At 36.0% G+C, this 26,159-nt stretch overlaps 5 protein-coding genes across 6 annotated transcripts; 4 read left to right on the plus strand and 1 right to left on the minus strand.

Annotated features, from left to right (window-relative positions):
* Window positions 1-564: 564 nt before the first annotated feature.
* LOC105165419 (Polynucleotidyl transferase, ribonuclease H-like superfamily protein) lies at window positions 565-4,104 on the plus strand. The gene is made up of 9 exons (XM_011084420.3): window positions 565-752; window positions 872-953; window positions 1,079-1,157; window positions 1,945-2,029; window positions 2,402-2,510; window positions 3,235-3,323; window positions 3,407-3,471; window positions 3,566-3,644; window positions 3,787-4,104. The coding sequence occupies exons 1-9, from the start codon at window positions 690-692 to the stop codon at window positions 3,925-3,927; spliced, it is 792 nt and encodes a 263-aa protein (XP_011082722.1). The 5' UTR covers window positions 565-689; the 3' UTR covers window positions 3,928-4,104.
* A 59-nt stretch (window positions 4,105-4,163) lies between these two features.
* Window positions 4,164-6,032, minus strand: LOC105165418 (serine/threonine-protein kinase-like protein At3g51990). The gene has a single exon (XM_011084419.3). The coding sequence runs from the start codon at window positions 5,838-5,840 to the stop codon at window positions 4,374-4,376; it is 1,467 nt and encodes a 488-aa protein (XP_011082721.1). The 5' UTR covers window positions 5,841-6,032; the 3' UTR covers window positions 4,164-4,373.
* Window positions 6,033-11,225: 5,193 nt separating this feature from the next.
* Window positions 11,226-13,609, plus strand: LOC105165417 (transcription elongation factor 1 homolog). 2 transcript variants are annotated; one of them, XM_011084416.3, is made up of 5 exons: window positions 11,226-11,367; window positions 12,411-12,526; window positions 13,046-13,116; window positions 13,290-13,311; window positions 13,401-13,609. In XM_011084416.3, the coding sequence occupies exons 2-5, from the start codon at window positions 12,414-12,416 to the stop codon at window positions 13,459-13,461; spliced, it is 267 nt and encodes an 88-aa protein (XP_011082718.1). In that variant the 5' UTR covers window positions 11,226-11,367; window positions 12,411-12,413; the 3' UTR covers window positions 13,462-13,609. The 2 variants fall into 2 exon arrangements, with proteins under 2 accessions (XP_011082718.1, XP_011082720.1); XM_011084418.3 differs by having other exon boundaries at window positions 11,227-11,367; window positions 12,414-12,526.
* Window positions 13,610-19,621: 6,012 nt separating this feature from the next.
* On the plus strand, window positions 19,622-22,291 carry LOC110012128 (uncharacterized). The gene has a single exon (XM_020694555.2). It carries the CDS (start codon window positions 19,763-19,765, stop codon window positions 22,103-22,105), a length of 2,343 nt encoding a protein of 780 aa, XP_020550214.2. The 5' UTR covers window positions 19,622-19,762; the 3' UTR covers window positions 22,106-22,291.
* A 2,165-nt stretch (window positions 22,292-24,456) lies between these two features.
* On the plus strand, window positions 24,457-25,522 carry LOC148784856 (uncharacterized). The gene is made up of 2 exons (XM_088876442.1): window positions 24,457-24,719; window positions 24,806-25,522. The coding sequence occupies exons 1-2, from the start codon at window positions 24,546-24,548 to the stop codon at window positions 25,298-25,300; spliced, it is 669 nt and encodes a 222-aa protein (XP_088732568.1). The 5' UTR covers window positions 24,457-24,545; the 3' UTR covers window positions 25,301-25,522.
* Window positions 25,523-26,159: the final 637 nt, after the last annotated feature.

Genomic DNA, 26,159 nt, shown 5'->3' on the forward strand with positions numbered 1-26,159 from the left:
ATAGAGATGAAAACATAGTAGCCAAATATGGTGTTGCCTTCTAGATGAAACCTATATGATCCCACAAGGGGAATGATTGACGTATGTTATTTAATATGATTAGGGTACAACTAACTTTATTAATATTTGATATAGTTATTAATATCTTATATTGTTTGAAAAATTATAAATATTTTTTCAAATAAAAAAATGATTATGTAGGTTTTAGATGATGAGGTAATATTACTACTTTACATTTACTAATTTTTCAAAAATAAAATAAAATATTTGAAAAATATAAAAAAATCTTAGGATATAAAGTAAATAATTCATTGAAAATATTAATTCATAAAAATATTTAATAAAATTTTAAAAAATATATAAGATTATAATTCATAATTCAAATGGTCTTTTGGGCAGTTCAGTCAAAAATTAAATGAAAATTTGATGAAATGCGCTCGTTGTTATATGAATGTTAAAATTATGAATATTTATAATTTTTTAAATAAATAAAAAATATTTTATATTATACAAAATTTTAAAGGAGGTGGTTTGTAATTTGTCCTATAAATAATGAAAAATACATGTAATAAGAACCCGGGGAGGGATGTATTTCGCGCTTTAAAAAACGGAGAAAAAACGACTTTAGGTCAGGCGTATCTCACTACTTCCTTCAGAAAGAAGCGCCGAAGCAGAGGAGAAATTCAAGGATGGATAGCAAACTCAAAAACCCTAGCAAGAATCTCAACCCCAATTGGGCTCAACTCCTCGAGGTACTACCTTGAATAATTTCTTCCTTTCAATCTGTTCTTGGATTTTATGTATGCATCGTTTGCTTCGATTTCATTTTCCTCTTTTTTTCTTTTTCCCTTCTGTATGTATTATTCTGCAGAAGCTGAAAAGCAATGGCTCAAAAAATCATATCTCCAAACATTCACGCGGACCGGATACAGAGACCGAGAGAAGCGTATTAGGTATTAGCAGTTTCCTCGTTTGTTTTTATATGTATTTACGTACTATGGCTTGGCATTTATGCAGAATTTGAGCTTATTTATGCCCCCTTATTTGTTTCCTTGAATCCGTCCTGGGGAATTTGTAGGGAAGCGTAAAGAGAGGTCGGATGAGGATTCTCAAGCTTCAAAACTTAATCCGTTGATTCCTACTTCATCTGACTGTAGGTGAGTTTGTTTCTAGATAAAGGTTGTTTCTTTTGGTATAAGGTTGAGTGGGTCGAGTTAAGTCAGAATTGACGGTATGAATTTTTTGCTTGTTGGGTTGCTGCTGAAACTCAGAGTCCTATGGGGAATATGGCAGTGTGCTGTCATCACCCCCTTTATAATGGTTTGACTTGTTGTTTAGTTGTCAATGGAAGTAACCAAAGAAGTTTATGTTGATAGCTGCTGAAAGTCATGAGATTCTTGGAATAACATGCACTTTGTTGTCTTAGCGATCGTCAGAAGTTGAAATCTTTCTTTTGTGTGACCGGCATTAGCACTCTTTACGTTGGGAATTTTAATCCTTCCTCAACCTCTCTAGTAATCATCTATGTTTCTTTTCAGTAGAATGTTTCTCTTTTTGATTCTTTGACAAAGGGATTAACCTTATTCCATCTTTTGGTGGAACTTTCCTTTTTTTGTTGGTTGGGGGTGGGGGGGCTTGTCAGACCAAGAATTCGTATGTGAACAAGAATTACATGTGACATGGTGTTGGTACTTCTGTTGAGATCAGGTAATGCAACTAATCCAGTTGGGTGGGCTGGAGTGTAAATGCTTTGAAGCTAGAAATCTAGTTTTTGTTAGTGCTTCTGCTTCAAGTAAGGATATTGGTAAGCATGAAAATTACCAGGATTCTTGCAAAATGCTTTCAATGATAGCCCACTCCTCAGAACCTTCTTCTCTTGCTCCTCTTATGGTTTTCAACATTGTGTATATCCTTTAATGTTCCGTTCTTACATTTGACACACAGTCTCACAGATGTGGTGGCTATGGATTGTGAAATGGTTGGTGTTAGCTCGCAGGGGAACAAGAGCGCCCTTGGAAGAGTTACGCTGGTATATTTCGACTTTCACATTCTCCTTGTGTCATTTAACAACTATAAATTTTTGAATATATTGAACATTGATATCAAGTAGCATGCACTAAATTTGGTGGAATCCAAGTAGCAAGTAATTCAGAACCTGTTGCTTTCTGTGAACACGGACGTGGTATATCCAAACACAACAAAAATGCTTGTTGCCGTTTTGGTTTAAATAAGACCAACAATGTTGCAAAACCGTTGCATGCTAGCTTGTGGGTCAATCGCATGCTAGCTTGTGGGTCATGTTCAGTTTCCCACATGGTTTGTGTATCTTGATGGGATGGAGCCATCAACAAATGATGCAATTTACTTGTTTGCTTATTAAATCAGCTTCAGTGATTGGCAGGTCAACAAATGGGGAAATGTTATATATGATGAGTTTGTCCGACCAGTGGAGTATGTTGTTGACTTCCGCACAGAAATAAGTGGAATCCGACCAAGTGACTTGAGGAAAGGTTGGTGCTATTTTTTAATTTTGCACTCAGTAGAGCCTTCCCTCTTCCAAAACCCTAGAAATATATAAACAAATAGTAAGTAACATGAGCGATTCATATATGCTTACAGATCTTAGTAAAGATTTTCAAATGTTCTATTGTTGGTTGGAGACTCTCATGACTCGCAGAGACAGAGACAGTGCTTAGTTTAATCAGTATCTGTGCCACTTTGAGCTGGATGTGTTTCCTAGTTTAGTATAATCCTTGGTGTGACATTTTTGTTTAGTTCTCAAATGCTTGCCATGGATGTTTCATGTTTCAACTTTCTGTTTCTAAAGGTAAGCAATTAAGTCACCTGTTCAGGACCTATTTGTGACTGAATTGCTGCTATCCTTGGCAGCAATCTTTTGACTTGTATTTACTCTTTGCAAGACATACAAACTAACCTTCATGTGCTGGAGAATAGTTCCAAAAGTTTTGGAGTTTCTAAAACTTTTGGCACTACACACATTATATGACTGAACGAAAGTATATGTACTAGAAAAGTGAAAACATGAAATATTTATTCTTTTGAACATGTGGCATATTTCTGCACTGCTATCAGCATTTCCTTATTCTCATTTCTTTGCTGTTCTTTCTATTTTGATAATATGTGAAGCCGATAACTGCATGAAACAAGTGCTGGAGTATTTTGCTTTGATTCGATTTCTTTTATACCTACTCTCCCTTCTGTTGTCACATGCAGCTAAGAATTTCACTGTTGTTCAGAAGAAAGTAGCGGAGCTGATCAAGGGCAGGATACTTGTCGGTCATGCATTGCGCAATGATCTTAAAGTGCGCTTTCTACATCTATAAACTTTAGTGTAGAGCATTTATCTGATGAAATTGCATGAAAGCATGAGCCAATTCACTTGCAGGCACTGCTGTTGAGTCATCCAAAGAAGGATATACGAGATACATCAGAATACACACCGTTTTTACAGTACTGTGTTTCATGCTCACCACAATATCTTACTTAGCAAGTGATCAAAGAATCATATAAACTCAATACTATGAATGCATGCTTGTTGAATCAGGGAAGGACGACGTCGCTCCTTGAAGAATCTTGCATCCCAGTTTCTCACTGTTGACATTCAAAACGGCGCTCACTGCCCGGTTAGTTGTTTCCTCCGTATTTTACCTGTTTCTTGTTGTTATTCCTTCATCCTTCCTCTTCTTTACATGTTCACCCGTAGTTGTATGAGGTACTGGAAGTAGACATGAAATTTGTCATTCGTCATTTGTCATTTGTTTTCAGATAGAAGACGCCCGGGCTGCAATGCTGCTTTATCAGAGAAACAGAAAACAATGGGAAAGGAGCATCAAGGATTTCACTAGGCTCAAGGAAAAGCAGAAAAAAAGGAAGCCGAAAAAGAATCGAAAGGTGGAGAAGGATTAAACAGAATGGTCGCTGTAGCTTCGATTACAGTGATTCTTTTGGGACGATGGGTTGTTCGATGCAGAACACTCCAGAAACAGTTCAGATGTGTAATCTCCTTTGATTTTTTTTGTTTGGTCTCTCTGCTACTTATTTCAAATATTACATATCTCATTAATTAAAATATTCTTTTCTTCATTTATAAAAACTTAAATAAATACACATAATAAAAAGTTTTTTTGGTTGAAAAAACATAACGAGTTATTTAAATCGTTCAAATATTAGACCACATGCATCAAGGTGTACCAGACATTCCTAATACAAGGATTGTGTTCAAAGAAACATGTGCTGGAGTTTAATTACTTTCTTCCTTTTTGGGATTAAAATCAATGTTTCTTGGAAACTGATGCAAAACTTATATGGTATTCATACAAATGTTGCAGTGGAATTTGAGTTGCCACTTAAATTTAACTACACTCTGCTTCTTGCCCTTTGACATTTCCTCCTAAATCTACCAATAATTTGGACTCCTCCAATTTTCTGCTGCCAATGCTCTGCGACCCACCAATCCCATTGTTGTTAACCAATCTCCTACCTTGCAAAATCCCCATTGACTTTGACTTTCTCAGCCTTACCGTGGGCATCTTCATACTAAATCCCGCCCTTCTCCTGTTCATATGATCGTTACTCAAATCCGTCGGCAGGTATTTAATCTCACTCGCTGTGCCAATTGACTTTGACCTCTCCACACGGTCGCCTATCACATCACTCCTCACATCTACGCCGGCAGCACTGGATACTCTCCCGTTCCTTCTGCTTCCCGTCCTCGCATTCCTCACCAGCTCCACGCTCTCGTCTAATGCCTCATACTTAACCATCCGTGAATCCTGGACAACGCGCCCCACGCGCCGGCCCAGACTAATGCACATATGCGACTGCGTCTTCATTCGTTTGTACACACCTTTTAAAGATTCCAATACCTCCGCCATTCCCGGCCGCTTCGCGGACGTGGATCTCACACACCGTGCCGCCAACACTGCCATAAGCCGGAGAGCCTCGGAGTCTTCCGGTGGCCCGATCCTTGGGTCACAAATTCCGGCAATGTTGCCGGATTTTATTACCGGAACCGCCCATTCGACCACGGAAGGCGGACTGTAATTCACGTCGATGGCATTCCGGCCGCTGATGATCTCCAGCATCAGTATTCCGAAGCTGAAAACGTCGGATTTGGTGCTTAGGTCACCCGGCGCAAGGTAACCAGGGTCAAGGTACCCTAGTGTCCCCGCCGGCGGAGTGGACTTCACCTTAACGTCCTCCACGTGTCCTCTTAAAGCCAACCCGAAGTCGCTGATCCGAGAATTGAATTTGGAGTCGATTAAAATGTTGGACGACTTTATGTCGCGGTGAATAATTGGGGGATTTGATGAATGCAAAAACTGAACGGCCCTCGCAACTTGCAAAGCGAACCGGGTCCTCTTCACCCAACCCGGCGGTTTACACGAGCCGTGGAGCAAGTCGTACAAGGAGCCATTCGGCATGTACTCTACGACGATCAACTTATGTTGATTCGGATCAATAGCAAAGCCTAGCAAGTTCACGAGGCGGGGATGATAAACTCTGGAGAGAATCTCCACCTCGTTGTCGGCGGGATTAGCGGTGGTGGGTTGAGTTTGCTTGGTCTTTTTGACGGCAGCAATAAGTTTACTCTGGTGGAGGTGAGCTTTGAAGACGGAGCCATGGCTGCCTTTTCCGAGGAAATTGGCGGGGGAGAAGCCATTGGTGGCGGAATGCAGATCGGAGAAATCAAATTCAACAATCTGGAAGGGCCTCTTGGTCAGGTGAGTAGTGTTTCCCTGCTTTTTAGTTAACAATTCCCAGTTGTAAGAATCGCAAGTGGCAATAGCAGACTCAGCATTACAAGAAAAATAGCCCATGAATAGTTGAAATTGAAAAAGGCAAAGGAATGCGTGGAAATTTGGACAGAGAGGGAGGGGGAGAGAGGCAAAGGGCAATAGGCCATGCCTTGAAAAGAATATAAATTAAGCGATGGGGGAGTGGGATTTACAGCTTTTGATGGTCTTGAAATTAGAGCGGTGGGTGGTGTGAATGAATGGAAAGATGAAAAGGGAGATGGGAGGAGTTTGAATTGGAAAGGTGAAGAGTGGGTAGTAATTTAATGGTTATTTTTTTGACATACAAAGGCGTGCAGGCAGGCGGGCGCGCTTTATTAGATGGGGTCAAGATGCCTCCTCCTCTTCGGACCAGTCTTCCCTCCCTCCCTCCCTCATCTTTTTCTTTTTTGTTTAATCAATGCTATTGCTTTCTTTATTTACTTCTTTGCTGTTCATGTCTTTGTAGGAGATTATGTGGTGGGTAGAAAAAGGATAAAAATGGGGAAACTTGGTATTGTGCATCTGAATATGTATTCATATGAATCCTGCATGATTGAATTAACCCTAATGATAATATCATATATGATCTATAACTTGTACAAATACGAACGCACATAAAAAAGTAAGAGAGTTTGGAAAGTAAAAGGAGAGGAAAGTGATATTACTACCGGGACGAATGCCAACTTTTAAGTTGTCATTTACCTTTTTCTTTATCCTTTCGTTTATTGTGTGAAGGCACGTCTCTCTTCTCTTAGTGTATTAAGTTCATCAACAGTTCTACTCTTTATTGTTAATTAATGTTGCATTTTATATCATATGTATATTTATGTCTCCTTTAAATATACATTTTAAATGAATTTTATATATACGATGTATATATATATATATAATCTAAAATACAATATTAAATTTATTATAGCATGATCGACATTCACTCATTACTTAAAATAAATGAATTTGTAATTAAGGTCCCTGTTACACTGAACATCTTGTTTATCAGTAATTTTGATTCATGAATTATTAATGCAAATGATTCAAATTTATGACATTCTTATAGAAAATAATGAATCAAACCGTCTAAACTATCACTTGGATGATGTTGTCATAATGTCAATTAACATGCTATGATAAAAGTGACAATCCAAGAAAGTTTTCTAGCCTGTTTCCTTAAGAAAGTTTTCTAGCCTGTTTCCTTAAATGTAAATATAGAGTGTATATTACTCTCTTCATCTCTCAATTATCATCATCTTCATTAGTAGTTTTTGCCTTTTGGAGAAAATTAATGCCAATGGCTTAATGATTGGAGAATTATGGGGTAATGCTTGGTTATATTTCTTTAGAAGATCTTATAAATCCATACATCCTATAAAATTGATGTTTTTAGATCTTACAAGATGTTAAAAATAAGTTTATGACGTGTTTAGATAAAATAAAATTATGAAGCTTATAAGTTTTTTTTTTTTCTTAAATAACAAAGCACTTTATAACCATCTTATAAGCTCACAAACATTTTATAAGACGTTTTAAGAAGTTTATAAGCTCGCTCAAAGACCCTCTTACTCTTATTAACGATTGCACTTTACATATTTTCATTTACTATTTCGACTCAAAAATTATACGTAATTTCATTTATATCACGACCCAATTGTTTTGAACTAAGACAATTTGTTCTAGTGCTAAAGTTTCATATATTAATTTATATTTGACGTATACTAATGATTACTCAATTAGACTGACCGAACTTAACTAAAGTATTTATCATTTGGTTGAGAAAGGTTTTCATAATAACTGGTCAACAACGTGAACGGATTCTTAATTTTCTGATAATTATAGTAATTAACTTTTAGCAATACAATTCAGTATAAGTAAAAAAATTGATTTTTCTACTCTATGTTTCATAATTACAAAAACTTTTCTCTTGAACTTGCTCTGCGAAAAGATCAAAGGAAAGTCGAAGGTTTGACTATTTATTATCAATACAGGTTGTTGTCATCATAATTTTATGTACTTCTGACTACCACAGTCGTTAATCTATTACAAATAACTTTACTACAATATAACAAATTCAAAAATAATACCAAAGTCGTTAATCTATTAAGGCTCAACTTTCAAAAGTTTCCATTTAATATACAAGGTGTTTTGGGATGGACAATGAAATGACTCGATTATGATACTTTATTTCTATATAAGATAGGTCATGAATTCAAATCTCAAGGTGAGTTGAAAAATCAAATTTAATCTTCCTTTAAAAAAGCAATATATATATATGAGTTGGTCCCACTATGTCGGTATTTTATCTAATTTTACAACAGATATTGTTTGTTGTTTATATGTTGTCTATTTGTTATCTTTCAACATAAGCTTTTAAAATTATGGGATAATTACTTTGTTTTCCCTTAAGATTTGATACAATTAAACGTAAATCCTTGATTATTTAAAACTTACATTTAGTACTCTTGACGTTTGTTTCCATCTAACAGATATATCCCTCCTTTAGTCAAAATTCACCAAATATGCTGATACTAGCCAAAAATTTAAACAAAAATCTATATTTGCTCTCGATTGATTTGTCTCAGGCCAAATAAATATTTTCCTGATCAAATTAAGCACCCCTATACATCTCACACGTTAATGCATGTGAGGAGGTATATATTCACCTTTATAAGGGTAATTTAGTTAGAAAAAAAGTTTGTTTGACTTGTAATAAATCAATAATAAGTCTATAGAAAATAAGTATAAATTTTTATTTAATTTTTTTCTAATATCATAAAATTCTATAAAATTATTTTGTTTTATTCTAAAAAAGCACAAGCATGCAGGTTGGAGGAATTTCAAGTTTTGTTTTAACTTTAACCCTTGTGACAATTCCCAATCATTCCCACTTGCAAAGATTGGTTTCTGATTACGACAGGCAGACCTCAATCCATTTATTGTCTCTATTATTTATAAGATTGTAGAGTGAAAAGGGTAGTAAGTATAGTGATCCCTACTGTACCAATTTCAAAATTTATTATTCAACTTTATACATCAACTTCCATCTAAATTGTATTAATTAAAATAATTGAAATGTTATTCATTTATATGTGCTTATAGCTTAATCCCTATCTAACTTAGGACACTCATAGTCTGCTCTAAGCATTCATTCTTTCTTAGTACTCTTTCCAAATAATCCCTATCCCCAGGACCAAATTCTTAATATTAATAACAAAGCATTCAAGGATTGGGGAAGAAGAATAAATAATCTCCCTCTAACATCCCACCTACAACAAGAACAAACTACTCATATCTTTTTCACATGTTCAACTACCCTGCACCATGCTTTACAAATCTCAACTCAACCCAAAAACTTCACTTTTTCCACCAATTTTAGTTTTTTAAATTGGCTTTAATTAGCATTCATGTCTCATCCACTGGCGATTCGTTTGGTTCAATTGAGATGAAAAAGAAAGTGAAAGAGGGACGAGGAGCGAAAACATATAGTTTTCTTCAAGTTGTTTGATAAAATTGAAAGGGGGGTAAATCTCAAATACTTCCTATAGTTTGGTACGAGAAAAACATATTGAGAAGAAAAAGACTACTTTTTGTAGTTTTATTAAATAACCCCTTCTCTTTATTTTGTATTAGAAAATAAATAAATTAATATTATACTAATATAGTTTTAGTATATCAAAAATTTTAACATATTTTATCAAATAAGAATAATACTTTTATTAATAAAAATATTCATCAATATTAGTAGCGTTCATTCATACTGTTTAGCTTAAATAAAAAAAAATTAATAACAATATTTTCAACTAACGAATTCGAGTTCAAATATCAGTGTGTTTCTCTATGCCAAAAACAACTTTGGAGGGAAATTGTGTGCATGGGTATTAGAGTAAAGAAAAACAAAAATTGTATTTCTTTTATACTTTTATTTTTCCACCCAATTTTGAATGAAAACAAAATTCAACTTGAGGGGTTTCCTATATATTAAGTTTTACTTCACCTCTGTCTCTTCTCCCTAACCAAACACCAAATTATCTCTTATACATTTAATTTTACTTTCACTTTCGTCCCAATCAAACTCACTTTAAGACTAAAATTATATGAATAAGTTTGATATTCATGGGTTCAAATACTCCTAAATGCATGGACATTTATCTCAGTTTTATATGAATTATTATAATTTTTTTTGTTTATTATTCTTAGTGTATTATATATTGATAAATTGACAAAATATTGGGAAAATGACTAGTTGTTTCAACCACTTTGACTTTATTGGTTCTCTACTAAATATAAATCTAACTATTATCATTAATTAATTGAATGTAGTCAAATATGGTTTGAATCATTTTTCTTTTCATATTCTAACATAAAACTTTTCGAAGCTTATATCGTATTGAGTTACATTAGAGAAATACATTATAGCAATTGAGTTATTCTTGAAAGTGATATAATTTATGAATGAAAATTACTTGTTTGAAGGTGCACAGTGAATTGGGTCGATTTATGATCAATATGAATCAATTTAGAAAAGCTCGATCACATGGTGTCTGGAATGGTCTTGCCCTTTTAAATGTGGTACAATTAAGTTCATTTTAAAATTCAGGCCCAATCTATGGACCAACCCGATTGAGACCTGAACTAAGGTTAATTGGACATGTTTTATTTTATTTTATGAGATTTCTTTGATATTTAAATTTATAATTATATTACAAAAAAGATAAATAATAAATTAAGTTAAATAAAAAATTTATAACTTAAAAAAAAAAAAACAAATAATAGAACTACATTATGGACTTGAACAATAATTTCACTAACAAGTATTGCCGGGCTTGGGGTGGAATGTGGATCAATCCACTCATGTTGAGGACCAGCCCAACCCGACCTACAGTGCATTTTGAGCCTTTGATCTTATATGATAAACAAGTGGAGGCGATCTTAATCTACTTTTATTTGAGTTGGATACATGTGGACAAAAAAAATTAAAAATAAATTATTAGAAATTGTTTACTACTTCCTTTTTTTGTTAGAGAAAATGATTATATGAAAAGAATATTGATAAAAAAATAAATAATTTTGAAGTAGGAGAAAGAGAAAAAATAAATAACTAATTTAAAAGGCATTTTTATCACTTGTAGATAGTAAAAAAATATAAAAGTTAATGGATAAAAAAAAGAAGATGAAGATAGTAAAAGGGTGCTGGTCAGTAATTATGTAAATATTTACTATGAGGAGCTAATAAAGTAAAAAGATATATATCTAAATTGTATAGATGAATTGTAGTAGAAAAGATAGTACCATAACCAAATAACACTTTCTTAATTCTGGTTTTAAAGTCGCTATCGCGCGACTTTGGTGTGAATATTGGACGGTGCCTCTGTTCTGGTTTTCATGCTTCTTGCAATACGCACAGGGGGCAAAGGCAAACTGACTGGAGAATCTGGAAAAGAAGAAACCAACGACGCGCTGCAACTCGCGTTTGTCCCACGGTAGACATCTCTGTATATATTTGCCAGCTTCCTAGCCCCTGTCTTCAGTCATTGAGTGAAATCTTGTGCGGAACTAAGAACAAAGAAATTCCAAGGTAAGTTTCGTATTTCCTCTTTCCTCTTTCCTTATTGTGTGTGTGTGTGTGTGATTGCATTTACAGCTTCTAATGTGCTTTAATTATTACTATGTTGTTTATAAGCTTTTCTAATTGTTGCGTTTATCTTTATCCATGTGATTGATTAGGGTTCGTCTTAATTTGCTTTCGGAGGTTTCTTTGATTGGAAATTTGTAATTCTAATCAGTATCTTCCATTAAGCTTCTTGAAAGTCCAAGCTCAATTTCAGTCCGAGTAGAATGTATTATGGATTAGGGTTTTGCCTATGGCCAATTAGAGTTTTGCGCCCAAGTAAGGAGAATTTTTGTTATATCTTGCAGCTGAATTTATTTAGACCTTCACTGGATCTTCTTTTGTTCGTGAACATGATTCTTAGTGGAGAAAAACTTGAGTTTGACATCCATTTTTAGCTGTTCTGATTTTCCCTCTATAATTATCCCTAGGAGTTTTGCTCCGTTCCAAGTATAGAAGTGCGGCTATTGGTTTTGAATTAAAGGTCGATGTTAAACTGATGACATCAATTCAATGAATGTGAATTGTTGTTTAGTTGATTACATTATCTGATGATTTACTGAGTAATACACATCCTTGATCCTTAAGTTTGTGGCTTTGGATGGAAGCTTTTTACATGGGCAATCTTATGCTCAGAGACTAATTCTGCATTCTAATCCAAGCCCTAATTTTATGATGCAGAACCTGTCTGACAATTGATCCTTTTGTAGGATGTTTTTGATAAAGTTCTATTTGAAATGCCATCTTATGCTAGAAAGTTCTCTGTTTTACTTGCATATGATAGTATTTAAAACATTAGCCTCTTTATAATTCATAAAACATTAGAAGAAATAGGGAGTAGAATTTTTGACACTCTGGTATATGTTGAACTTTTGTCAGAAAGTGTTATATATATCCTTATATGGTTGGGATGTTTCTAGTTAATCATTTATCTTGTCATGATATTGGCACAAGTGAAGTTGGCATTTGCTCTAATTGACACTTGTCCTAACAAATTGTAATTCAATCAGAAGATGGGAAAGAGGAAGTCGAGGGCGAAGCCACCACCAAAGAAGCGAATGGACAAACTTGACACTGTCTTCAGCTGTCCCTTCTGTAACCATGGTACCAGTGTGGAGTGCCGCATGTAAGTGGTTCCGAACTCAATATTTTCTCTACCACTTGTTGATTATGCAATAAGATGTCTGAACAATCTAATTGTTGAATATTGATTTTTATTTGCTGATATAAGAAATGATGTTCTTCTATTTCACATATAGTAATTGGTATGAGGTTCAAAGCAGTCGATTGTATGTCATATGTTTATTTATCAAAAGGAGAAGTGGGGGTTGTACATAAACCATATGCCAAATTCAAAAACATGTTTCGCCCTGTGTATCTGTTGGAGGAAGACATATGGGTGAAATGTACACACTGGATACAAGGAATCTGGCACCTGACCAGAGAACGTTATGTGCTGGAACCTGAAGTTTCTAACTGCAGTAGAAAAAAAGTTGTGTTAAATTTTCACCAGCATATGTATTCAATTCTTTGACTTCACATCTTATTGAAAGCTGTTCCAATTTCCCTTCTTTTTTGGGTTCTGCACTGCATTCATGTGTGCATGTGTGGTGTAAAAGTAAAACAACATTGTTCTCTGCTTCAGTGATATGAAGAACTTGATTGGCGAGGCTTCATGCAGGATTTGCCAAGAAAGCTTTAGCACCAATGTAACAGGTGTGTACCGTTTATTTCTCCTACGAAACTCAACAGCTTGACACACTTGGCATCTAGGATTTATTGGAAATGCCGTAAAAAACTTCCTCTGATTTAAATGGCAACCACATGCACCCTTCATTTTTCTCTAATTGGATAATGTGAACTAACCTTCTCCCCTCTATTATTCGCAGCGTTGACTGAGCCTATAGACATGTAAGTGAAGTCTGAAGCATTTTATATCATTTCATGAACTGATAGTTTCCTCCTCGTCCAATCTAAATCATGAAATTCGTTGTCTACAGATACAGCGAGTGGATTGACGAGTGTGAGCGTGTCAATAACCCGGAAGACGACGATGCATAGAAAGGGATTCCATGCTCTAGCCTCCTTGATAAATGGCCTGGTAATCTGAGGCCTGACTTCCAATTTGGATGTTTTTTATGGTTAAGGTCCACAAACTCATAAAATTGTAGAATAATCGTGTATATATGTTTGCAAAACAACTATGTTTAGGTTTAGATTTATGAACTAGTGTTTCAGACTGGGCAAGGATTTACATGCGGTAGCTTAATATGGGTATGTAACAATGTTATAATCGCTGCAATGGAATTTCTCTTTATACTGCCTGCTCCTACTGAGTGTAGCTGAATGCCCCTTGACATGAAAATGCACGTGTTACAAGGAATTACGGGAAGAACTATTGTCTCATAATATTATTACTAAATTTCTTAAAAGGAGTTATTGTTTTTTATTTTTAACTTGAAACATTTCAGAAAAAATTGTCTCTATTTCTAGAAAAAGAGGACGTGATGAACTATAGATACCCTCAAATTCTATAGCTTTGAAGTCTAAACATTGTCCACCTTTCTGGGGGTAGCAACACCGTTACTAGGTTTCCCTCCTTTCAATTGGTCGCTGCAATTTCTCATTCCATCGGATTAAGTAGTTTCTCCGCAGCAGAAATTTCAATAATGGAGCTCCATTTAATTCGTCTGCAAGCAACCAGTGGCGATTGTGGAGTCGCCAGGGTGGCGGTGTATGGTGGAGTGTGGTGATGAATTGTGGAGTGGTGCTGTTCCCATGGTTCATCGGACCGGAGGTTCTGGAGGCTGTTAATCCGCTGACTCCAGAGTCAGTTTCCTATATTTGCCGCACTTTCTTCAAATTTGCGAATTGGTTTCGGATTGCTATTCTTATCTCTATTTGGAATAAATAAGCGTGTTATGATTTGTTAGAATATGTATCAGTTATGAATCTCTGTGTCTGTCTGATGTGAATTTTTTAAATCAGTTGGTGCAATAATACCCTTTGAATTTCAAGCATAGGCAATTTGCTTCTTAGGTAGTCTTTGCTAAATGTCGTTTCTGATCAATTGTCATCTGGATATATACGATGAATTTGATCACAACTATAGTGAATATAGTAATCTGAAGATTTGGTTTACAATTATTGCTGTCTTACTCAAGCATCTAAGAAATAACTGAAAGATGTTTTTATCAATTTAGAACAGTCATCAGGATTTTAAAGTTTTAAATTGTGAACTATGATGATTCTGGTTGAAGGAAAACCAAACCTGCTTTCCTTATTGTGCACAAGGTGGTTTTCTCCTCCTCGTAGTTAAAAGTCGTGTCATTGAAGTGAAAACACCAAAATCCTGACTGAGATCAGTCGGTACACCCATGCGAATAGTGGCAGAGCCATGTCGTCTAGTATCAATGGTATCGTTTAAAAAACTCCCACCGTCCTCAGACCCGGAAACAGAAAATTAGAAAGACCGTACGGCGCTGTTTAAAACGTAGTCCTGGAATTGTTTATTTCTGTTGTCCATGGAGATAGGTCATTGTACTTGAATAAAATCTCCAGTTGTCATGACTCATGAATCCATCCCTTGCTGCCCAAAAGTTTAAACGTTTTGCAGTGAGATTGTGGGCCTATGACAAAGAGAAACCAGGACCCAGTTGATTCATATGTGTTGTGTTTTTTCTGGGCATATTTCGTACGGATTGTTGACCGGTAGTGAACAATTGCAATCTTTTTATGTTTACTCCAGCGTACAGGTAAAAAATCTTTTACGGGCAAATTTTCGAATTTGATTCAATTGGGTTTATGTTTGGTCGGATGCTGATCAACCTAAATGTGTTTGTTTATTCACCAATTTAGGGGATAGGGTTTATCCTATCTAGAATTTCGCACTAACCAGTAAGCTTCTGCCGATCTCCAGCCAGGTGGTTTGTTTAACTTTCCTCCTATAATGTATATCACATTAACACTCCCTAAGCAAGTGTATCTGTAATATGCAAAAAAGCAAATAATGTTTATGTATTTAAACCTTAATCTCAACGGATGTCAATATAATTTACTGTAATCTTTTTAATAGTCCAGCAAAATTTTAACATATTCTGTCGCAAACTTGAGCTGCTCAGTAATCAACTCTTCTTTTTCTTCTTGCTCTATTTAATGCATCCTCTCAAATGAGCCGAGCATCTTTTTTAACATTTTAAATGGTAAATTCACTTAAAATAAGACAAACATCCATGTGGGCCCATAAGTTAAGCAATTGATTAAACTCGAACTCATAACCTCAAATATCAACCAGATTTGTCAAACATTATTTAAAAGGAAAAAGAAAAAAATATATATATGGAGAACTCCAGTCCCTTTCATTTATTACAACCTCATCTATAATGGGCTTAAATTTGGGCCAGTCCTATCAATGTTAACAAAATCCAACAGTTGATGCCTGGACCACCTAATCCCTTCTGCATGTGCCTACAATACGACTCACCACCTAACCAATTAATTCAATCACGAAACCCCTAATCAATCAAAACCTTTATTATAAATAGCGTGCGATTCATTATATCATCAAATACATTAATATATTAAATTAGTATACATTCAAATAAAATAAAAAATAATAAAATTAATATATACCCATATTCATAATATTCAATTTTAATTATAACATATGAACCTTATCGATCAAGCAAGACTGGTAAGCAGTCCCTCAATCTAACAAGAAGGAAAAATAGCAAAGTGATAGAAAGAAAACAACGAAAAGTAGGGGGAAAAGAACACTTTTTATCTCCTTTGATGGAATTATGGGTTTTGTCCCAACACTCCCATTACCATATGGCATTTTTGTCATGTTGCGGTTGAATTCTTGGTCAAAGCCCTCCTTCCCAAGTTATCTTTCATCATCATAATTAACTCCATCATTTTCCTCACTAATCTTGCTTTATCTTTAAACCATAATTTAAGCTTCGTGTTTCAATCCCTGGTACGGCCCAAGTATTTGAGAGGCTAGTACAACCAATAGGCAACGGACACGTGGGAAGATGTGATCACGCGTCGGCTTTTCAGTGGAGGAAAGCTGGTGAGAGCCTGGGTGTTGGTGCTGGGAGCGAGCCATCATCAGCCACTTTGTACTTGTTCACGCGCTGGCGTCGCGCGGCTCTATGGTGTTGCGTGAGAGGGCCTGGTGGCGTTGGGTGTTTGGGGAACCTGAGACCAACTCTCGGCCCCCGGCGCGTGTTGTGGTGTTGGGGAGTGGAGGGGTTGGGGGTGGAGTGTACGAGGGATGAGGAGCGTGAGGAAGGGAAATGTTGGTGTGTGGTACAGTAGGCTCGTAGTCACGTGCATTCTTGGAGGCATCTGGTTCACACCTCGTCCCTATCGACTGCTCCATGTGATTTATCTTGGGTGGACCCCATCTTTCCCACCATAATATCACGCTTTTCCCTTTGACCATATATAACGGCTAACTCTCACCACGTTCACTTCATAATGTGACTGAAAGGCGTATTTCTGTCTTTCTTTCTTTTTCTTTTATTCTGTTATATATATAAAATACTGTGAATTATAATTTTATAATATATTGACATTCTGAAAAATTATTCAATATTGAATACAAATACAGCTTTGGAATATATTGGACAGTCTATACACATGTCTGAAAATATAAGCTAAAAAGAAAAAAGAATCCGGTATTAGTGTTTTCTATATGTTTTGAACACGTTAAGGTTTTTATTATAATTTTAATTTTTTTTAGATGTTTATTACACACAAAAAAAAAAAAAAAAGAATTGTGTGCTTAACAAAAACAAGAAATAATAATTCAATTTCTTAAACTAAAAATTTTGGGATGAAATTGCTAAAAAATCAAGATATAGTCATGATGATTTAACCAATTAGATTATTACAGATTTTCTGTTGCATAATAGAATAAACTGATTATATATATATATATATATTTGAGACCAAGTATTTTAATAAAGAATTTAGATATAAGACATGCTTAATTTATGTTCTATCTTGATATTTCCATATTACAAATTTTAATTTTACGATAAATTAAGAATATATACAATAAAAAAAATATATTGTATATAATCGTGTCAGTATCATATTGTGTTATAATATTTTAAAAACTTTCATATCATCGTATTTATATTCGTACATCATAGAATATAATACATCAATACATTCTAATTTTTTCATATTAAATAAAATTTGATGATTATTAGTTTTATACTTTACTGTTTTATGTACATGATAAATATTTGAGAAAGATGAGAGAGACACTATATTGAGGAGGTGGACATTGTCTATGATAAATTTTCTTATTATTGATGTATAATGCAGCCAAAATCATACTTATCATCAGCATGTGGTCTGATGATTAGACCACTAACTTTCTACTCAAATATTTCAAACTTCATTAAGAATATAGAGTGCTCACTCTTAATTCATAAAATATGAATTTATTTAGGGACTGTTTATTTTATGATATAAATTATTTGGGTAATACGATATTTTTTTTATATTAATTATACTCTGTTTACATAAACTATTTAAATCAACATTAACTTAACCTACTTACAAAATAAATACATTCTACAATTTATATTGCTGGATTTGACGTTGACTGAATTGGATAATATTGTTGTTGTATATCGTATATGGAATAGACATTTCATACCGATTAAATACTTTTTAAAATATTGGAATAGTTAGAATTAGAATTCATAATAAATTTAACTGGATATAACATTTACTTGATCAAAGATAGAAAAAAAAAATCATATTTGAAAAATATCCTATTTATTAACTTATTATTTTCCTATACAAAGATATGTATGTATGGGTATGGGTGAGCAACAGCAATGGTGCAAATGCAGCCAATTGGAATTCCCAAGACAGTAGAGTAGTAGTATTTAGACATGTGTACTAAACATCAAATCCATTGCGTATAAAGCATGTATGTCATGATGCATGTATGTCTTGGTCCCTGCATGATCTGGCCACGTTCAATTAACAAACGTAACAAGCAAAAACACGTCACATTAACCTCTAAATTCATGGTGGCCCTTATGCCTCCATTAGCACCCCATCATTCTTATTTTATGTGCATGTAAGTATATGTAATTGTTGTGTGATTAGATCAAGTTGGGCATGAGCATGCATGGGAAATGGATTCATGCATGATTGGATGATAGCTAGTGTTGTTCTAGGATTCTCACATTATCAACCCATAAAAGGGCATGATGACATGAAGGCAATAGTGGGTCATTGCAAAAGTTGATATTCTTTTGTCCATGTTGCCTACTTCATTACCCCTCTTTTTGTCTCATCAATTTACCCTTCTTTTTGCTCCTAATAATTTGTCAAAATTACCTCATCATGATCATGAGAATTATTTGATAATGAATATATATAGTGGATAAATGTCCATATTTGAAATTGTAGTTCAAGTAGAATGTATTTTATCTGATCGTAAATATCTACGATTATGAAGATTTAAGTATAAATTACTTATGAAGGCTTGACTTGATTTAACAAGTGGTATTCGTCTATCCTGATTTTGGTGAGATTGTCGTTATGAAACAGGCTCATCCTTTAAGTAGTAGTCAAAATTCAAATTTCAGACAATGAATAATGACGAAAACTCATTTCTTGACATCTAAAAAAGATTACTCGTTGATTATTATATCTCACTTAATTTATTTGAATCTTGTGAGATGTGTAAGAATTTGAGTCTCACCTAATATTTAATTTCAATTTGGTAAATGAAATATAATTTATTCAAAATTGTTTTATTTGCATCTATATAATTGATTAGGTCTTGTTACTCGTAACCCTATTCATTTACTCCAACACATACAAAAGCAAAAAAAAAGTGACTTTATTGGAATTTAGTACAAGTGAAGGGTAGGATTGTAAAATCGACCATGATACCCCATCCACATTCATAATTATTAATAAGATTAATGTGATAAAATACAATAGTTAAGAACATAAACAGGCAGTCCAGTCATAATGGTTGCATTGAAAATAAAGAGAAAGGTGACAGACAGCATATTGCCATCTTCCCATTCACTCCAAAAAAACACACAACACACACTGACTTACTGCTAACCACTCCATCAGTACTACTGCTGCAACCCCACGATACAAATCACAGCTTTATCACCCATTTCCCACACTGATCTCTCCCTCCCACCTTTTACTATCATTCACCATAGCATTCACTCTATCAACATATATTCAACCCCATCCCCACCATTCTTGACTTTTACTGCACAACGAATCAATCCTTCTAACATTCGTCCATGGCAAGAAAACCTGAGCAGTAAAAAACACTCAACAAAATCAAGAAAAGGAAATGGACTTGGATAGACCCCATTTCCGCACTACAAGCACAGGTAGCAGCAGCACTACAACTGCTGCCGCCACCACAAGTGAGCTTTTCATTTGTTTCGCTTCTCGCCTCTCCTCTTCCTCTTCTATGAAACTCTCTAAATCAATCCTCAGCCCTGGCCGCGCCGCCCGCGACACCGGCCCTGTCTCTCTCTCTTCCTCCCTCAGCCGCCGCCTCCGCACCAATGGCAGCCTCAAAGGGGGAGCATCTCCCTTTTTCACCACCACTGGCAAGAAAAGAGGCTGCGCTTTCGAAAACCCGGAGCCCTCTTCCCCTAAAGTTACTTGCATTGGGCAGGTTAGAGTTAAGACCAAGAAAAAAGTGAAGCAGAGTCGGAGTCTTTCCAAAAGGCGGAGCGGGGAGGTGAGTTTTAGAAAGATAGAGCAAGCTTGTGGTGATGGAGGGCACCAGAGTGAGGATAAAGTTTGTCCTCAGCAGCAGAGGTATTCGAACGCCAGTGCACATTATCAGCAGCAGCAACAGCCGCAAGAATGTTTGCCACACAGGAACCAGAGATGGGTTCATTTGCCAATCTCAATTTGTGAGGCTTTGAGGTCATTTGGGGCTGAATTTAGCTGCTTGTTCCCGTGTAAAAGTTCTTGTTTTTCAACTGGTGAAGGGGAGAAGGCTGAGAAGCAGAATGGAACGACGAGAAATGAGAATGGATGCGGGGCCGTGTTCGCAAGGTGGCTGGTGTCAGTGAATGACGGTGAAGGAGGAAAGAGGAGGGAGATTGAGCTGGTGGTTGGCGGCGGAGATGAGGAGGAGAGGGGGGAGAGAATGTCGATGAGGAGTTCAAGAAGGCACGTTTTCGAGGATATTGAGGTTAAGGATGATAGGATTGAAGTGAAGGGGCAGAGTGTTGGGGGAGAAGAGGAAGCAGCGAGAGTGAGCATTTGCATACCACCCAAAAACGCTCTTTTGCTAATGAGGTGCAGATCTGATCCGATGAAAATGGCTACTCTTGCCAATCGGTTTAGCTGGGATGCTGATGCTGCCCCTAGAAATGAAAATGAGGATATTGAAGAAGAAGAAAACGAGGTTTCTGAAGAAGAAGTCGAAGTAAAACCATGTGAAGGTAGTAAAGATGAAGTCTTTGAGCAAGAAGTTGATATTTCAGTAGAAGCTAATGAAGAACAAGAGACACCAGCAGAAGCCAACTTGGAAATGGAAGTAGGAGACCTTGGCCATGGTGAGGAAACTCAGGAAGAGGAAGTAGTAGTCATTAGCACTGATGATATGGTTGGAGGAAAAGAACAAGAGGAGCTACAGCAAGAAATTCTGGGCAATGAAGAAGAAGCGGTTGTAGAATCTGAAGAAGAAGAAGAAGAAGAAGAAGAAGAAAAAGAAGAGGTTGAGTCCAATATGTCCTCATTTGAAGCTCTTTTAGACCAAGAAAATGTAGAGCATTATGAAGATTGCCCCATTGAAGATGAGGAAGAAGTAGAAGACAGCTCAGTTTGTCATTTATCTCCATCAACAGAATCGGATGAAGAAGATACTGAAAGCAACGAAGTACAGCCACTCCTTGAAGAAGTTGCCACGGATGAAGAAAAACAAGCAACAGAAGAATCATACACTGCAGATAAAGGTACAACCTTTGTAAATAATGAGGAAGTAAATCAGTTGACAGCCCAGCTACAATCGGAGCCAGAAACAACCCATCAAGAAGAAGAAGAAGAAGAAGAAGAGGACGATGAAGAAGAAGAAGAAGAAGAAGAAGAGGAAGAGCTGCAAACTGCAATACCACCCACAGAATTGGAAACGGAAAACCCAGCAAATCAAGAATTAGTGATTAGCAATGAAGAACCCAAGAAAGAAAAAGAAAGCCCTGTATTGCCAGAATGCTTGCTGTTAATGATGTGCGAGCCCAAGCTTTCCATGGAGGTCTCCAAGGAAACATGGGTTTGCAGCACAGACTTCATCAGGTGGCTGCCGGAACGGCCCCGCAAGCAAACCAAAGCCACCAAAGCAGGCGGCTGCGATCACGAACCAGTCAAGAGGAGGCTCAGCATCGACTCCAAGCCTAAGCCCATTGCTCCCCCGCCGCCCGCTGATCAGCAGCCGCCGCGGTCGTCATGCTCTCTACCGGCGGCGGCTGCGTCCATGGCCACCATGATTGAGCAGAAGCTGGTGAATGCTGTGGCATACGAGCCGTTCGTGCTGACCAGGTGCAAGTCGGAGCCGATGAGGACGGCGGCGGCTAAGCTCATGCCAGAGTCATGTTTCTGGAAGAACGCCATTAGGAAGCTGGAGCCACACAGGAGAGCCACGCTGGGAGTCGGCGCGGCAGGAGTGGGATTCTGAGCCGAGCTGAGCTGGCAAAAAATAATGATGAAGGGGGAATCTTTAGGGTTTAGAGCGAGAAGTGTATTGCACAGTACTTTTGCTTCTAAGGCATGTTTCCTGTCTGTAAATCCCTTTTTCTTTTTTTGTGGTTAAATTTAGATTCGATAATACTCTTTTTCTATTTTATTTTCTTTTAGATTTTTAGTATTAGACTCTCTCTCTCTCAGTATCATTTCTGTCTTAGCCTGCATCACTTGCTTGTACCCAGCTGCTTTCCTTTTGTTTATTTTATTTTTTTGGTTATTTATTGTGAAAATTATTTAAATGAAAGTTCACAACAGTTTGACTCTAAACGTCTATTTCAAATTTTATAATACTTTTATTCTAATTAATATATAGATAATTTGAATAAAAATTTTGCTATTCATTTTATTTAAAAGAAATATATGTTCGTATCATGTATTTACTAAATAAATTAAAAGGAATAATATAATGTGAAATACAACATCCATTCTACTTTGGTTTTCTAATTTCATAATTTGTGATCACATTATTTAATATTTTTAACTTGTTTTTTTAAAGAAAAATGGTGACAATTTCATTAATTATAAAGGCAAAATACCTTAGAAGACAAGTGTCCACATATTTCGTACTTAGGCCGGGTCGTAAATAAACCATCCTGATCCAAAGGCCCGAAATCAGGCTCGAAGATCACTCCAAGCAAGAAGGCTGAAGATCATGGTACATGAATTGGTACAAATACGAATATTTGACTTATTCGTAATATTTGACTTATTTACGAATACGTGGTTTATCATCTACACCAATATTTATTATCTTTTTTTAATTTTATCGAACTAATTTAGACATCAAAAAATTCTTGTCAGAGATTATCCAGCACACCTCCGATTTATTTCTATCTCAAGTTCATGAACACTTAATTCATGTTACCTTTCGGACCTTGATCCCGGACCCGGGTTAGTATTAATGGACAAGCAGACGAATGTGTCACCTAAATCCGTATACGCAATCTAGCCACGTGCCTCCCTAATAATATATACGATCACAATTCTTTTGCTACATGAATTGGCAGCACATGAAAATTAAAATATCTGAAGAAGAGGCTCCAGAGTCCAGACATTAGCAAAAGATAATATCATAATTGTGTGTACGTAAATGTAGATAGGTGCAGACAGTAGACAGTAGACAGTAGACAGGCTGGGTGTTTGTATTGTACGCATGAGTTGTATGTATGTATGTATTTGTCATTGAAGCAAAAGTGAGCATGTGAAGAAGTTCAACCTTGGAACACAGCAACCAAACCTGTTTAGCAATGAAATAATAAATAAAGATAGTGCAGTCAAATGAGCGAGGCAGAGTGGAGAAGAAGTAATAAAAAGGCTGCCATTTCCAAAAATCAATGGGCACTTGGCTGCCTGCTCTCTGCATGTTAATGCCCATCATATTGTTCTTGCACAAGTTGTAAGAAAATGATGCAGCGGGTTGTGTGGTGAAAATGTGTGTTTGCTTTTGGCCCATCATTCCATTTTCCATAATTGTTGTAGTGGGGATGAAAGGAGTAGTGAATGAGTTTAAATTTTTTAACAATCGTTGTTTTTAGGTCATTAACTTGGAATTATTTGTCAGGTGTACAATACTTACTCATTTTAGTTTCCAAGAATGGTGGATGAGACAGTCTCATAGGCAAGAATTAGGTGTAAAAACATCATACAGTATGAATTATGCCACGTCCGCATTTGATATTTTTTTTCCTTGATATGTCAGTGATGAAGCTTATTTTGTGCCTGATCATACCACGTCAGCAATAGACTTATTTTGTGCTGATGTGTTAATATGGTCATTTATATTATGCTGATATGTTAGAAATGGTACCTGTTTTATATTGATGTGATGTGGTTTTACATTTGATTGATGAAAGAACATTTTGCTAAATTTGTCTACACTTCAAATGGTTAATTTTGCATTTGGTTTATGAAAGTGCAGATTGGACAGCATGAACTGATTAAGACCACTCTTTGGCATTGGCTTCCATGAAAAATTCAATTTATTGCAAGTCAAGCAAACTCTATGACTTATGCTCTAGCATAATAGACGCATCATTCAAATTAAACCGATTTGAATCTGATTGTATTTTGAATGCTTTAAACTTGAATAATTGAGCCTCTGTAATCTGTTTAATTTCTTCAATTATGCAAATCTCAAATTATTAAAAAAAAAAAAAAAGGTTGAGTGAGGGTGTAGAATGTGGAAACTTCATTTTAAAACATGGACCGGAAGTATTGGAGGGTGATAAGGCGGGAAGAGGGGACTAATCCAATTGTTAGTACATGTCCGCTCCATGATGGTGGAAAATTGACATATTTATTTAATCTGCGTTATGAAACATCCTCCGTCATCCGCAAATGGGAAAAACTGATTAACTCTGAAAGAACTGAGGATGATGGAGCCATGGAAGAAAGATAACCTGGATGTTTTCTTAGTTCCGTGTGGCTTGTTCCTCATGTTTGGATATCACCTTGTACTTCTCCATCGATACCTGAAATGCCCAGAAACCACAATCATTGGGTACGAAAATCACAACAAGAGAGCATGGGTTACAAGAATGTTTCAGGTGATCAGAACCCTCCATCAATTTAATATCATCACTGAACTCTAGATATTTTGATATGAAACCTCCCAATATTTTTCTATTTCCAGGTTGAAGTGAAGGAGAGAGGGCCGGCCATATCAGTGATCAGCAGCAATATATCTGCAGCCACAGCCCTGTCAGCAATTTCTCTGACACTGACCTCCATAATAGGGGCATGGATTGGAAGCTCGACAACGAATGTTTTCACGAGCAGCTATATATATGGTAGCAGAAGCCTGTCCATGGTTTACATCAAGTATATAGCTACTCTTTCTTGCTTCATGGTGGCTTTTGCCAGTTTTGTTGAGACCGCGCGGTACTTTGTTCACGCCAACTTCCTCATCAGCATGCCGAACAGCGATATCCCAGTGAGTTGTGTGGTAAAGGACGTGATCAGGGGGAGTAATTTCTGGCTGATTGGCCTCAGATCACTTTTCTTTGCTGCAAATTTCCTGCTATGGATATTTGGTCCAATCCCCATGTTTCTTTGCTCGGTGATCACAGTCGGGGTGCTGATGAATCTCGACAGAAATACAACCCCACTGCATCAGTATAAGCAATGAATTGTCCAATATTGATCAGAAAGAAGCAGCTGCCTACGGCAGTTGACCAGCATCTGAAAGCAGATTATTACATGTTTTATCTTAGGATCTCACTTCGATTATCAGCAGAACAAAAACAATCTATCCAGTAAGATGATTGATTGAGTGGGTTTTTTCTTTCTTTATGTGATATTTCTTGAGCCATTCCTTCCATCATTCTTGATGCATTAATGCAAGTGATGACTGCACATAGAATAGTCGAGGTTAATCAGTTTCTAACATTACATAAATGAAGGTAATGGGTTGTTCAGGTTACTAAGATAGAGCTAGGCGGAAGAAAAGGATGGGCACATCAAATGAAGATTGTCTGAATGAAACTGCATTATTAATGCCTGCTCAAAACTATAAGTGGACGACGATAGAGGACGGATAGGCGTTTAATAGAAAGAGAAAATTTACGTGACTTAATAGTTGTTGCTAGGCAATAATACAGAACGCGACGTCTCAAAACAGCTATGACCAGGTAAAATGTCATACATCCATGGATATTTGACAACAATCCAATTGCTTTTGCAAACTTTTCTAAAGAAAATCTAAATCTACATCAATTTTTACATTGTTTTGCAAGAATATACACTTGTCAAATTCAGATATTAAAAAATGTCAATTCAGGAAAAGGACAAATCCGACATCCAATAAATAATTTAAGCTTACTAATCAACAAAAGAGAGTAAAATCAAAGGATTAGTTGCTTCCTGTATGGACAGCTTCCTTCTGGTTTAGTATGAACACCGAAATAGTGATAAAGTATAAACTATGCATTAACTGCTACTTAAGAAAATAATAATAGAAGGACCATTTCTAACTGACGACCAAAGCA

This window comes from Sesamum indicum, linkage group LG12 (assembly GCF_026168435.1).
Source record: "Sesamum indicum cultivar Baizhima isolate 11 linkage group LG12, ASM2616843v1, whole genome shotgun sequence".
Lineage (NCBI taxonomy): Eukaryota > Viridiplantae > Streptophyta > Magnoliopsida > Lamiales > Pedaliaceae > Sesamum > Sesamum indicum.

Bases quoted from the DNA above. Each gene is read 5' to 3' on its own strand.
- LOC105165419 (XM_011084420.3), top strand. From the start codon at position 690: ATGGATAGCAAACTCAAAAACCCTAGCAAGAATCTCAACCCCAATTGG. The intron at 954-1,078 runs GTATTAGCAGTT...GGGAATTTGTAG, and splicing joins GACCGAGAGAAGCGTATTAG to GGAAGCGTAAAGAGAGGTCG. The intron at 3,472-3,565 runs GTACTGTGTTTC...TTGTTGAATCAG, and splicing joins GAATACACACCGTTTTTACA to GGAAGGACGACGTCGCTCCT.
- LOC105165418 (XM_011084419.3), bottom strand. From the start codon at position 5,840: ATGGGCTATTTTTCTTGTAATGCTGAGTCTGCTATTGCCACTTGCGAT.
- LOC105165417 (XM_011084416.3), top strand. From the start codon at position 12,414: ATGGGAAAGAGGAAGTCGAGGGCGAAGCCACCACCAAAGAAGCGAATG. The intron at 13,117-13,289 runs GTGTGTACCGTT...TATTATTCGCAG, and splicing joins CTTTAGCACCAATGTAACAG to CGTTGACTGAGCCTATAGAC. The intron at 13,312-13,400 runs GTAAGTGAAGTC...CGTTGTCTACAG, and splicing joins TTGACTGAGCCTATAGACAT to ATACAGCGAGTGGATTGACG.
- LOC110012128 (XM_020694555.2), top strand. From the start codon at position 19,763: ATGGACTTGGATAGACCCCATTTCCGCACTACAAGCACAGGTAGCAGC.
- LOC148784856 (XM_088876442.1), top strand. From the start codon at position 24,546: ATGATGGAGCCATGGAAGAAAGATAACCTGGATGTTTTCTTAGTTCCG. The intron at 24,720-24,805 runs GTGATCAGAACC...TTCTATTTCCAG, and splicing joins GGGTTACAAGAATGTTTCAG to GTTGAAGTGAAGGAGAGAGG.